This window comes from Scomber japonicus, chromosome 2 (assembly GCF_027409825.1).
Source record: "Scomber japonicus isolate fScoJap1 chromosome 2, fScoJap1.pri, whole genome shotgun sequence".
NCBI lineage: Eukaryota > Metazoa > Chordata > Actinopteri > Scombriformes > Scombridae > Scomber > Scomber japonicus.
Window position 1 is genome coordinate 3,941,080 of NC_070579.1, and position 14,478 is coordinate 3,955,557.

The 14,478-nt window shown below is 43.7% G+C and overlaps 1 protein-coding gene across 1 annotated transcript in view; it reads right to left on the reverse strand.

The window, feature by feature from the left end:
• aftpha (aftiphilin a) overlaps positions 1–14,478 on the reverse strand; it is a 19,551-nt gene extending 5,073 nt beyond the window's left edge. Inside the window, exons 1-7 of the mRNA XM_053339081.1 lie at positions 14,349–14,478; positions 7,864–9,348; positions 7,671–7,803; positions 4,355–4,527; positions 2,683–2,869; positions 1,857–1,913; positions 777–899 (exon numbers count right to left, since the gene is read on the reverse strand). Coding sequence (XP_053195056.1) covers positions 777–899; positions 1,857–1,913; positions 2,683–2,869; positions 4,355–4,527; positions 7,671–7,803; positions 7,864–9,308 — 2,118 coding nt within the window. The 5' untranslated portion in view covers positions 9,309–9,348; positions 14,349–14,478. The remainder of the gene's footprint in view (positions 1–776; positions 900–1,856; positions 1,914–2,682; positions 2,870–4,354; positions 4,528–7,670; positions 7,804–7,863; positions 9,349–14,348) is intronic.

The window sequence follows — 14,478 nt, forward strand, 5'->3', positions numbered from 1 at the left end:
CCCCTCCCCTCCCCCAGGTCAGTATTTTATTTTTTTTATATATATTTTAACATATTTTGCTCTAACACGGCGTCGTACTTTAGACTTTTCGGTGACTTCATGCAAAGCGATGTGAATTTTAAGATTTTTTTCAATTGCAACAGAGATTTGTAAATTAAAGCGTTATAAGATCAACGACTACGACTTTATGAAGTTTCAAATTTATGGCGGAAAAAAAAAAAAAAAGATATTCTACGACATTATAAAGACGTAAATTTACGAGATAAAAATCGGATATTCTACGACATTATAAAGACGCAAATTTACGAGATAAAAAACTCGGATATTCTACGACATTATAAAGACGCAAATTTACGAGATAAAAAACTCGGATATTCTACGACATTATAAAGACGCAAATTTACGAGATAAAAAACTCGGATATTCTACGACATTATAAAGACGCAAATTTACGAGATAAAAAACTCGGATATTCTACGACATTATAAAGATGCAAATTTACGACAAATAAATCTTGGCTATTCTACGATATTACAAAATCTCAATTTTACGAGAAAAAAAGCTCAGATATTCCCCTACATATGTCCCCTAACACACCGCCGTATGTTACACATGATGTACGATTTTTTTTCAATTGCAGCAGAGATTAGTTTTATAAAGCATTAGAAGATAATTTGCGAGTGTGTTTTCAGTGTTTTTCGTGTTTTCAGTGTTTTTCGTGTTTTCAGTGTTTTTCGTGTTTTTCGTGTTTTTTGTGTTTTTCGTGTTTTTCCCACCTGGACTGCGTCTGTGTCTGAGGAGCTTTTCTCTGGAGCAACTGGAGGAGCCTGAGCGATGGAGGCGATCATCTCTGCTGCAGAGACGGGCTTCACCGGCTCTTTGGTCGGCTCCAGCATCCCCTAAAAAAGAGAGAGAGATGGTGAGTTATACCGATGTTCACACAGAAACAGAATATATAATCTATCAGAACTAGGCATGGGCCGGTATGAGATTCTGGTGGTATGATAACCATAAGAAAAGATATCATGGTTTCATGGTATGGTTGGTATTGTGATTCCAGCTCTAAAATGTTCCTAAAAGGAAGAAAAATAAAGACAGACATGTTAATTTAACCTGAATCTGTAATGACAGTGTGAGGGGTTGTGATACTCTACGCTGCAGCTGCAACACCTGAGGGATTTCTGACCTGCACTTCCTGTCTTTGACCAGCACTTCCTGTCTTTGACCTGCACTTCCTGTCTTTGACCAGACTAAAGAGTGAGGGTCACTTCCTTTTCCTAAACAGAGATTAAGCTGGTCCTCCTGTTGTCCTCGAGTCAAGGAGGGAAGGAAGGAAGGGAGGGAGGGAGGAAGGACGGAAGAAAAGAAGGAAGGAAGAAAAGAAGGAAGGATGGAAGGGAGGAAGAAGGAAGGAAAGGAAAGAAGGAAGGGAGGAAGGAAAGGAAGGACCAGCACTTCCTGTCTTTGACCGGACTAAAGAGTGAGGGTCACTTCCTTAAGCTCATCCTCCTGTTGTCCTCGAGTCAAGGAGGGAAGGAAGGAAGGGAGGGAGGGAGGAAGGACGGAAGAAAAGGAAGGACGGAAGAAAAGAAGGAAGGATGGAAGGGAGGAAGAAGGAAGGAAAGGAAAGAAGGAAGGGAGGAAGGAAAGGAAGGACCAGCACTTCCTGTCTTTGACCAGACTAAAAACAGCTCATACCTTACAATAGGAACGGTATGACAGAACATTTGTCGGTTTCAGTTATCGTGGCTTTTTATATCGCGGTATACCTTGAACACGGTTATCATCCCATGCCTAGTCAGGATGAAATGTGAGGAAAGACGAGCAGAGACAGATGAAGACAGACGGAGACTCACCAGACTGGCTGCGTACATCGGTACGATGACCGGCTGCTTCTTCTGACCCGTAAACAGCTGCAAACGTTCAAAAGAGTTAAAGTTAGAAAACAGAGACATTAAAACAGTTTATACACATAATAACACCTACAGGTATTTTACTCCCTTCAATTAATATTTTTTCTATGTATTTTATATCTTTCTTTAAATTATTACTATATATTTCACACATTTTAATACATTATACACCCCTCAATTAATAATTTGTATGTATTTTAAGGAGGGAGGATGGAAGGAAAGGAGGAAGGGAGGAAGGAAGGAAGGAAGGAAGGGAGGGAGGGAGGAAGAAGGAAGGAAAGGAGGGAAGGAAGGAAGGAAGGAAGAAGGAAGGAAAGGAAGAAGGAAGGAAAGAAGGAAGGAAGGAAGGAAGAAGGAAGGAAGGAAGGAAGGAAGGAAGGGAGGGAGGATGGAAGGAAAAGAGGAAGGGAGGACGGAAGGAAGGCCGAAAGAAGGAAGGAAGGAAGGAAGGAAAAAAGGAAGGAAGGAAGGAAGGAAGAAAGGGAGGAAGGGAGGAAAGGAAGAAGGAAGGAAGGGAGGAAAGGAGGAAAGGAAGAAGGAAGGAAGGGAGGAAAGGAAGAAGGAAGGAAGGGAGGAAAGGAAGAAGGAAGGAACAGTCAAAACAGACAGGGTCAATTTGACCCGCGAGGACGACACAACGGTTAAAGAAACTTAAAGACCGTTTTGGACGATTTAAAACAGATTTAATGTGACTATAAATTTCTTCTACGATGTTTATGTTGTTATATTTCTGTCGGTCGGGTGCGTGGAGGATCGGTCAGAGACTCACGATGTTTCTGGTGTCGATGCCGAGGCAGCAGAGTAGAGCTTTGTTGCAGTAGGAGCCTCCCCACTGATATCTGAGGCCCAGAGACTCGTGGATGTCCTGAAGCTGCAGCCAAACGCTGCCGCCGACCGCTCTGCAGAAAGACAACCACACGACATGATAAGATAATATGGCTGGGCGACACGTAGTGCTGGGCGGTATGACCAAAAATGTATATCAAGGTATTTTTCAAAATAAAAGCGGTTTCACGGTATATGACGGGGTTTTTTTTTTCATGCATAATCAGCTGTTCACAACATCTTCTAGTAGTTGAGAGAGGAACTACTACTCTACTGCAGTAGATTAACTTAGGATGGATTATTTTACTGTCATGATGAGTCAATATTAGTAATATCAGAGCTGCCAACATTCCTGTTTTTCCCGTATTTTAGACTCATCTCCTGTTTTGTCTTTTCTCCCGAAATCTCCCGTAATTTACAGCCCCAACTTTGTTTGTTAATAATAATAATAAGAAGAAGAAGAAGAAGAGCATTAAAGCGGTCATTATAAGTAGACAGAAATCAGTGATGAGCATTAAAAAAGAGCACAAAAGGAAATAAAAGCATATTTTCTGAGGTGCTGAAATGTTAAATAAAGAAAATATTCTTATTTAAGAAGCTGGAATCAGAGAATTTGGACATTTATGACCAAAAAAAATGACTCAAGTCATATATGCATAATGTCACCTCGTTGCATTTAGTGTTGCTTGAAATGACCAGGGCTCAGCTAGTGTTGCCCTTTAAAAAATCGTTGATTTCCCGCAGATCGCCTGAAAAATTGGCTTCTTTTCCCGGGATATAAAATGTAAAATTATTTTCGGGAAAAATACGAATCCTTAGTGCGATGCGTGACCAAGTGTACCGAGCTCAAGCATGATACACTTGCACTCACACTAGCCAAATAATCCGGACTTTAGGGGGCAAACTTGGGCACGGTACGATTGCCTAGTGAGATGGAGCTCAAAGAGAACTGAAACATTATGAGGAAAAAAGAAGTTGGTTTGATATTGGACGTTGGATATTCAACAGTAAAGCCCAATTTCCACCGGGTCCGTCAGCGGTCACCGGAGCTGATAGATATAATATATATAATACTATAACCAATCAGAGAGTGTTTCCACCAGCAGCGTCTCAGCAGCTATCAATAGGTAGCATTTCTATTTTTGACGGAGCCGTTTCTAACTCTTGACAAGCTCAACAGAGCAGACTGCACCAGACAGGAAGTCAGACACAGAATCGGCATAATAATAAAACTTCTAGCCTTTCAAAATAAAACAACCCGTGCAGCCTCCCGATCGTATTTCAGCAACAAACAGGAATAAAACAGACAGATAAAGACTCCATCTAGCTACGTAGCTACTGACACACCCTTCCTTCCTTCCTTCCTCCTTACTTTCCTTCCTTCCTCCTTTCCTGCCTTTTTCCCTCCTTACATTCCTTCTTCCTCCCTTCCTTTCTTACTCCCTTCATTCCTTCCTTCCTCCCTTCATTCCTTCCTTCCTCCCTTCCTTCCTTCCTTCCTCCTTACCTTTACCTCCTGTCCTTCCTTCCTTCCTTCCTTCCTTCCTTGACTCGAGGACAACAGGAGGGTTAACAGTACAACTTCATTTTAAAAGGATCCTCAGAGTCAGTCTCACCTGTTGCATGGCGGTCTCGTCCTCTTCTCCTCCTCTCCTCCTCCTCCTCCTCCTCTTCCTCCCGCCGGGTCGAGCAGGATGTTCAGAGACTTGACGTCGTCCTCTACGGAGGCGGCGTCGCTCTGAGGGAAACTGCTGAGGAACAGTTTCTCCAGACGGGACGACAGCGCCGCCTGCAGGCAGACACAGGAAGGGTTTAGATTTATATTAAAAACAGGAAACAGTATTATTAAAACGAGGCAGTGAATTCTAAAAACCACGTAAATCTTTTTAACTTCTACATTCTTCTTCTTTTATAATCTTTTATTTCTCACATTAACGGTTTTATATGAATCATGAATGAATGAACTGAAGCTTCATCAGAGAGATTTAATCTGAGAGGAATTCAGTCTGAAACCGAGCAGCTCACATTCCTGAGTTCCTCCTCCTCAATACACCGTCACTCTGAGCGTCACTGCTCCTCTCCTCTGCCTCTACTCCTCTGCCTCCTCCTCTCCTCTTCCTCTACTCCTCTACTTACTCCTCCTCCACTACCTCTTCATCCTCTACCTCTCCGCTACACCTACTCCTTCTCTCCTCCTCTGCCTCTACTCCTCCTCCTCTTCCTCCTCCTCCTGTATTCCTCCTCTACTCCTCCTCCTCTTCCTCCTCCTCCTCTTTTTCCTCCTCTAGTCTTCCTTCTCCTCCCCCTCTCCTCCTCCTCTACCTTTACCTCTTCCTCTCCTCCTCCTCTACCTTTACCTCCTCCTCCTCTACCTTTACCTCCTCCCCCTCTACTCCTCTTCCTCCTCTTCCTCTACCTCCTCTACTCTTCCTCCTCTACTCCACCTCCTCCTCTTCCTCCTCCTCCTTTACTCCTCTACAGCTCATTTAACACCCAACATGTTTATTATTAAGTTTTTCTTTGTTCACTAAACTTTGACTCTGAAGGTAAAACTGGTTAAACATGCAGGTTAATGTTTAACATGAACCTCTACTCCTCTTCCTCCTCTACTCCTTCTCCTCCGCTACTCCTCCTCTTCCACTCCTCTTCCTCCTCCTCTACACATTAATACAGCATCTTTTATTATGATTACTTAAAACTATTTAGAAATTTGACTCATAGTTTCAGTGTTAAACTAATAAAATAATTGCTGATAACTTTGAACTAGTTTATGTAGAAAGTGAACTTTCCCAACACTGATAGTAGTAGTAATAGTAGTAGTATTAATAATAGTATTAGTAGTAGTAGTAATAGTAGTAGTAGTATTAGTAGTATAGTAGTAGTATTAATATTAATATTAGCGGCGGCTCCTCAGCTGTTATTTAACTGCTGACGATTTATTTTGAAGTTCTTCTGACTCTGTATAATAATAATAATAATAAAGCTGTTTAATATTTACAGTAGAAGTTGGTTTGAGGTAGTTTGTGGTTTGAGGAGGCTGACCTACTTTATTCCACTTCCTCCATCCTAGCGCTGTTTATGTTTCTGGTGGTTGTCATGGTAACCGGAGTAAGGGTAAGAGTAAGGCTAGTCAACAACATTTAAAAAAAAAAAAAAAAAGGTCCTTCTTTTGCAAATCTTACTTAAAAATACTGCAGAGGACTTTTTGCACACTGAGTATTTTATTATTCTTATTTATTAGATATTTAAATATATTTATCTGTAGTTAAAGTTCAGGGTTTCTTTAGTAATAAGATTTTAGTTTTTACATTTGATAGTTTGAGATGTAACTGAGCAACTTCCTGTAAATCAGGGGTGTCAAACTCATTTTCATTAAAGGGCCACAAACAGTACAGCCCAATTTGATCTGATGTGGGCCGGATCATTAAAAGGATAGAAGGAAAGAAGGAAGGAAGGAGAAGAGAAGACAGGAAGGAAGGACGGAAGGAAGGAAGGAAGGAAGGAAGGACGGAAAGGAAGGAAGGAAGGGAGGTAGGAAAGACAGATGGAAAGAAGAAAGATGGAAGGAAAAGAAGACAGGGAGGAAGAAAAGAATCTCAATCTCTCTCTCTGTCTCTGTCTCTCTCTCTGATGCATTATGGGAAATGTAGGCACCAGCATTCATCTGACCTTTACTTAAATTTGATTAAACCCGACCCACATGAGCTGAGAGGCTTTTCTTTGTTCTTTACTTCTTGCTTTACGTGTTGTTCTTGTTCCTTCCCTCCCTCCTTCCCTCCCTCCCTCCCTCCCCTCGTCTCTCAGGCTGATGTTAAATCAGTCGTCCAGAACAACGAAGCTGCTCAGAGTTCAGTTCGTACAACGACTGATTCCTCTTTTTACCAAACAAATTATAACAATTATCATTATTAATGCTGGAAGAGAAACAACTCAAGTTCTCCTCCTGATGAAAAGAGCAGTAATAGTAGTATTTATAATAGTACTAGTAGTAGTAGTAGTAGTAGTAGTAGTAGTAGTACTTATAGTAGCAGTAGTATCAGTAGTAGTATCAGTAGTAGTAGTATTTATAGTAGTACTAGTAGTACTTATAGTAGTAGTGTTTATAGTAGTACTAGTAGTATTAGTATTAGCAGTAGTAGTATTTAAAGTAGTACTAGTAGTATTTAAAATAGTAGTAGTAGTATTAGTACTAGTAGTATTTAAAGTAGTACTACTACTAGTAGTAGTATCAGTAGTAGTATCAGTAGTACTTATTGTAGTAATAGTAGTAGTAGTATTATAGTAGTAGTATTTAAAGTAGTACTACTGGTATCAGTTAGTTAGTTGAAGAAGAAAATATTATAAATAATTATACATTTTGTCCCTGATGTAATTATTATCTATATTTATAATCTCTGAGTTTGAGGAATGTTTAACATCTTTTATGTTTTTATAGTTTCAGTGAGTGGTAGTTAGGGTAGTTAGGGTAGTTGGGGTAGTTGATCAGTGAGTGGTAGTTGGGGTAGTTGGGGTAGTTAATCAGTGAGTGGTAGTTAGGGTAGTTGGGGTAGTTGGGGTAGTTGATCAGTGAGTGGTAGTTAGGGTAGTTGGGGTAGTTGGGGTAGTTGATCAGTGAGTGGTAGTTAGGGTAGTTGGGGTAGTTGGGGTAGTTGATCAGTGAGTGGTAGTTGGGGTAGTTGGGGTAGTTGATCAGTGAGTGGTAGTTAGGGTAGTTGGGGTAGTTGGGGTAGTTGATCAGTGAGTGGTAGTTAGGGTAGTTGGGGTAGTTGGGGTAGTTGATCAGTGAGTGGTAGTTGGGGTAGTTAGGGTAGTTGGGGTAGTTGATCAGTGAGTGGTAGTTGGGGTAGTTAGGGTAGTTGGGGTAGTTGATCAGTGAGTGGTAGTTGGGGTAGTTAGGGTAGTTGGGGTAGTTAATCAGTGAGTGGTTCTTACCGCCTGAGCGTCCGTCCAGCCGCTCTGTTCGCTGACGCTCGGAGCTTCACGTTCGCACCACTCCTCGTCTCCGTCTGCAGGAGGAGCAGCGTTCTCCTCCGAGCCGAACGCCGCCCAGGACTCCTCCTCTGCCCCCCCCTGCAGCCCTCCCCCCCCCTCCTCCTGCTGCTGCTCCTCTCCGAAGGCGCTCCACCCTCCGCCCTCCTGCCCCGCCCCCTCCTCCACGGCTGAGCTGAAATTCCCAAAACTATCGCTGACGGGAAAGTCTGCGAATTTGCCTCCGTCGTCCCCGTCGGCTCCACCGCTGTGGAATTTGGGGGAGTTAAAGTCACCGAAGTCGTCGTCCTCCTCCTCCGCAGCGGTGATGGCGACGGTGGCGGCGGGGGCGGCTTCCTGTTCGGGAGGAAGCGGAGAGCTGTGCCGCCTGCTGCTCTCCTCCTGCTGCGCCTCCAGCTTCTCGAAATCAGCGAAGCCTTGACCCCCGAAGGAGCCGACGTCGCCGAAATCCCCGAAGTCCTCCTCGTCCTCGTCGTCCTCGGCCAGTTGGCTGTGGTCGGCGGGCGTGGCGGTTTCCTCCTGGAGCGGCGGCGGCGACGGCACCGAACCCGTCGTGCTCATGTCTCCGAACTCCTCCAGAGCGTCCGTGGACAGCGGCCGGCCGAGCGACGTCTCCGTCTCCGTTTCCGTCTCGGTCTCGTTCCCCGAGCCCTTCGCGTCGGGCGACAAGTCGTTTTCGCCGTTGTCGTCTTTGGACTCGTCGCCGGCGGCAACGACCCCGTTCAGGGTGAGAGCTGCTTTAGTGCAAACCGCCTCCGACTCCGAGCGCTCGTGTGCAAAGTCTACGTCCGTTTCGTGAGAGCTAGCGCCTCGGTCCGTGTTGCACGAGCCGCCCGGAGCCTCGGCGGGAACGACGGATTCGGACTCGGCTCCAGTTCTGTGCGTGTCCCTCACACTGTCCTCCGAAGTCGTCCCCTGCTCTAAACGACAGCGTTCGTCATCGGCGGCGGCGTGGGGGGCATCCGGCTGGCGGTCACCCCCCGCCGGACCGCCCGAGTCCTCGCTGCGTCCGTCAGCGTTGGAAAAAGCGGCAAAGTCTGCAAAGTCGTCCTCGGGTCCGCCGCTGCCACCGCCGCCGCCCTCCTCGCCCTCGCTGGACGTTCCTTTTAAATGAGAGTGGACAGAATTCTGCGAGGGGGGGGGGCTTCCCTGAACGTCGAAGGTGGCGAACCCGTTGGTGAGCACCTCCGCGCCGCCGCCGTTGCAGTCGGCGGTGCTCGCGGACACCACCGCCTTTTTAACGTCAGTCCTATCTGAGGGTGGAGCGCCGCCCACGTGGCCGTTAGCCTTGGACAACTCGTTTTGGGGGGAGTGGGTCCCGTTAGACGAGCCGATCGACCCCCCACCCACCACCACCCGGTTGGTGCCGTTGTTGAGGATTTCGGGCGGGGAGGTGGCGACCAAGGCCTGCGTCTGGTTGAAGGTGGTCGGCGTGTCGAACTCGGTGAAGCTGATGCTCGTCGGGACGCCGGAGGACGAGGAGAAGGTGCCGAAGTCTCCGAACTCGTCGTCGTCTTCCTCGGCGCCGTCCTCCATCGGCGGCGGAGAGGAGGAGTACATGCGGATCACGTCTGGCTCCATGGTTCTCTGACGGGGGGGCAACGAATCCTCCTGACTACACCTGAGACCCCCAACGAGAGAGAGAGAGAGAGAGAGAGAGAGAGAGAGAGAGAGAGAGAGAGAGAGAGAGAGAGAGAGAGAGAGAAGGTTAAACGACACAGTGAACTGAATCATTGAAGCTCTAAAAGTCAACATATTGATGTTAAAAGGAAAGGAGGAAGGGAGGGAGGAAGGAAAGGAGGAAAGAAGGGAGGAAGAAGGAAGGAAAGGAGGAAGGAAAGGAGGGAGGAAGGAAGGATGGGAGGGAGGGAAGGAAGGGAGGAAGGAAAGGACGAAGGACGGAGGAAAGGAGGAAGGAAGGAAGGGAGGGAGGAAGGAAGGAAAGATGGATGGAGCAAAGGAAAGAAGGAAGGGAGGAAAGAAGGAAAAGAGGGAGGAAGGTAGGAAGATAGGAAGGAAAAGAGGGAGGAAGGTAGGAAGGAAAGGACAGACTGAAGGAAGGAAGGAAGGAAGGAAAGACGGAAGGAAGGAAGGAAGGAACGTTTCTCCACTTCCTGCTTCACAATCTATCATTAAATAAATCAGCAGCAGGAAGGAGACACTATTTACCATCAAAAAATAAAGAAAAGTTAAATTTATTAATGATGCAGAATTTGAACATTATTTTCTTCTTCTTTTTCTTCTTTCTTTCCTTCTGTCTTCCTCCTCCTTTTTCTCTCAGTCTTTCAGCTTCATATTAAATAGACAGATTGAATAATAATACTCATACAGAAACACAAATACTCAAATAAATAAGATAATAAAAATACAAAAACCTTTAAAGTTAAAAACCCCAGAACAGAAGGACAGTGGATTTAATCACTTAGGAAGGACGGAGGAAGGCAGGGAGGAAAGGAGGATGGAAAGGAAAGAAGGAAGGGAGGAAGGAAAGGAAGGAAGGACGGAGGAAGGGAGGGAAGAAGGATGGAGGAAAGGAGAGAAGGAAGGGAGGGAGGAAGGAAAGGAAGGAGTAAGAAGGAAGGAAAAGAGGGAGGAAGGAGGGAAGGGAGGAAGAAGGAAGGGAGGAAGGAAAGAAGGAAGGGAGGAAGGAAAGGAAAGAAGGACAAAGGAAAGAAGGGAGGGAGGAAGGATGGAGGAAAAGAAAGGAAGGAGTAAGAAGGAAGGAAAAGAGGGAGGAAGGAGGGAAGGAAGGAAGGAAGGAAGGAAGGAACAGTCAGAACAAACGGGTCAATTTGACCCGTTAGACGACAGGAAGGTTAAACAGTGGATTTAGTTTCTTATTTAACTATTTTAATGATCAGTTGAATCATTCAGGCCTTTTAATCGAGCACAGAGTCAAACATTTCAAACATTTCAAACATTTCCTCATTCCAGATTCTTTAATGTGAAGATTTGCTGCTTTTTTGTTTTATTAGTCTGGTAATCATTAATCATCTTAAAGTGTCACATTAAGCTTCGACTCTCTAACACTTTACAGTCAACGGCCACATACAATCCAATGTGGGCCGGATCATTAAAAAGATGGAAGGATGGAAGGATGGAAGGAAGGAAGGAAGGAAGGAAGGAAAAGAAGGAGGAGAAGGAAAGATGGAAGGAAGACAGGACAGGTGGAAGGGAGGAAGGAGGAAGGGAGGAAGAAGGAAGGAAGGAAAGGAGGGAGGAAGGAAGGAAGGAAAGAAGGAAGGGAGGAAGGAAAGGAATGAAAGGGGGGAGGAAGGGAGGAAGAAGGAAGGGAGGAAGAAGGAAGGAAGGAAAGGAGGGAGGAAGGAAGGAAAGAAGGAAGGGAGGAAGGAAAGTAATGAAAGGGGGGAGGAAGGGAGGAAGGAAAAGGAAGGAAGGAAAAAGGAGGAGGAGAAGGAAAAATGGAAGGAAGACAGGACAGGTGGAAGGAAGGAAGGAAGGAAGGAAGGAAGGAAGGAAAGAAGGTTTTCTGTCTTCTTTTCCTTCCTTCCTTCCTTCCTTCCTTCCTTCCTTCCCTCCTTCCTTCCTCCAGATTATTTGAGGAGGAAGGAGCCCTGCAGACTTCAGTGTTTGCATTTCAAACAGTGGACGGGAGTGTCACCGTCGTCGGGGCGGAGTCTGAAACGTGTTTGCTCGGTTTTTATCTCAGCCAATACCCGAGCTCCGCTACAGACACGCGGCTCCGGAAAGACGAGTTCAACGGCAGAGGAAAGAAAAGGAAAGAAGAGAAAGAGAGAAAGAAAGATAAGAGAGATAGAGAGATAAATGTTTTTCCTGGTACTCGTCTCTGAGGATCCTCGGCTCCATTAAGCTTTAATTTGTCTGCTGAACTCCGTAACCCTGTTAGAGGTACTAGTACTTTACTGTAGTACAGTTAGAGGTACTAGTACTTTACTGTAGTACAGTTAGAGGTACTAGTACTTTACTGTAGTACAGTTAGAGGTACTAGTACTTTACTGTAGTACAGTTAGAGGTACTAGTACTTTACTGTAGTACAGTTAGAGGTACTTGTACTTTACTGTAGTACAGTTAGAGGTACTTATACTTTACCGTAGTACAGTTAGAGGTACTAGTACTTTACCGTAGTACAGTTAGAGGTACTAGTACTTTACCGTAGTACAGTTAGAGGTACTAGTACTTTACTGTAGTACAGTTAGAGGTACTAGTACTTTACCGTAGTACAGTTAGAGGTACTAGTACTTTACTGTAGTACAGTTAGAGGTACTAGTACTTTACTGTAGTACAGTTAGAGGTACTTGTACTTTACTGCAGTACAGTTAGAGGTACTAGTACTTTACTGTAGTACAGTTAGAGGTACTAGTACTTTACTGTAGTACAGTTAGAGGTACTAGTACTTTACTGTAGTACAGTTTGAGGTACTAGTACTTTACCGTAGTACAGTTAGAGGTACTAGTACTTTACTGTAGTACAGTTAGAGGTACTAGTACTTTACTGTAGTACAGTTAGAGGTACTAGTACTTTACTGTAGTACAGTTAGAGGTACTAGTACTTTACTGTAGTACAGTTAGAGGTACTTGTACTTTACTGTAGTACAGTTTGAGGTACTAGTACTTTACCGTAGTACAGTTTGAGGTACTAGTACTTTACTGTAGTACAGTTAGAGGTACTAGTACTTTACCGTAGTACAGTTTGAGGTACTAGTACTTTACTGTAGTACAGTTAGAGGTACTAGTACTTTACTGTAGTATTTCCATGTGATGCTACTTTCTACTCCACTACATTTATTTAACAGCTTTAGTTACTTTTCAGATGAAGATTTGACACAATGGATAATATAACAAGCTTTTAAAATACAACACATTGTTAAAGATGAAACCAGTCAGCAGTGTGTAGTCGGCTCACATTTCAGATGTCTATGAGTTGTTAACAGCTCCACCAAATACTGATTCTTCCCTCTAAACTTCTCACATGCTTTCATTTCAATAAATGTTCAAATGATCCAATATTTCAGCAAAAATCAAAGATTAGAGAAAAAGTCCAAAAACTGAAAACACATTTGTGTATCAGAACTTTGTTTTTTCTTCTTTCCTCTCCCATTAATCATCTCAGCAGCCCTCACATTTATCTGCTGACCCTTTGGAGGGGCCCCACCCCTAGGTTGGGAACCACTGGACTAAACTAGCTAACTGTATATAAAGTAGTGTAAACTAGCTAACTGTATATAAAGTAGTATAAACTAGCTAACTGTATATAAAGTAGTATAAACTAGCTAACTGTATATAAAGTAGTATAAACTAGCTAACTGTATATAAAGTAGTATAAACTAGCTCCACCTCAATATTAATAATCTAATGATGTCATATATAATAATATAGCATTACTTTTACTGTAATACTGCATACTACATCACTCATAATAAATATTAACCTTGTAAATAATGTCACGATTATTTTACTATACAGCTTTTACTATTATTATTATTTTGTTGTACTTATTTTTCTTTATTATGTTTCTTATTGCTGCTTTTCTATTTTTACTCCACTTGTAATAATGTAAATTTCCCCATTATGTGACTAATAAAGGAATATCTCACCTTAATACTTATGTTCCTTTACTGTAATACTTTAACTACATCACTCATATTACATGTACACTTACTATACTGTAGTAGTATTTTTACCTGTTAGTAGTACATGTTTTAGTCCTATAACATCTGTACAGTAGGAGAGTTTTAGGTGAAAGCAGCTGTTTTTTTGAACCGGTGCTTTAACATTAAGTGAAACTGAGCTAATCTGTTAACATTTAAACCAGAGCTTTCACCTCCATTAGAGATTTATTATCCTCTGACAGCTGCTTATCTCTGCTCTGCTTGTTTTAAAGGAAATAACTCCAGTTTAATCACATTTTCTCCACTTTAATCTGAAGCTAGGAGGCTAACACAGTGCTACAGCTACCTGTGAATAAACCTGGCAGCTCAGAGGAGTCTTATTATTTAACACAAGTCTAATAAATTAAGATTAATGTCATGAGACTATCAGATAAATTAGCATTAAGTAGCAGGCAGCTGCTGAAAGTAGAAGGCCGAGAAACACTTGGCTGAGACTGGGTGTAACGGTGTTATGGTGAAACTGGTGACCATGTTAAATTGTGACTTTATAGTTTAATCACTTTTCATTTATGTTTTAATATCTAAAGTATCTTTATGTAAGTTCAATTATGTTCAGAAGACTCATTCCCCCCTTTGGTAACGTATCCTAAAAATGTGATAAAGGCACCAGATAGTCACGGTCACCAGATAACACGGTCACTAGATTACACGGTCACCAGATAAACCGTACCACCGGCTAACTCAGCTAGCCTGATTAGCATGTGTGGAAACCTTTAAAAAACAGAAGTAAGATAAATTTAGCTTTCTGGGTGAGTTTTATGATATTAACAACACTCACACATAGCTTTTCCTGAGTGTGTGTGGCTACAGAAACATATTTATAGACCAGTATCTGAGTGAGCTTACTGCGCAGCTAGCTGACACTTGACAACAACAACTAGCTACGGAGCTCCGTCCTCCTCTCGGCTCTCCGCTCAGCAGCTGGCCGCCCTAACGCTGCTCTAACCCGGGGAGACGGTGGGGGGACTCACCGTGAGATGCTGCCCACCGATGATGCCCATGACTCGGTTAAAGACGGTGCTGTCCCCGGTGGAGCCAGGTGAAGAGGTGCAGGACGGCTGGATGAGTGAGAAGCCGGAGCTGAAGGTTGAGTCAGCCCGG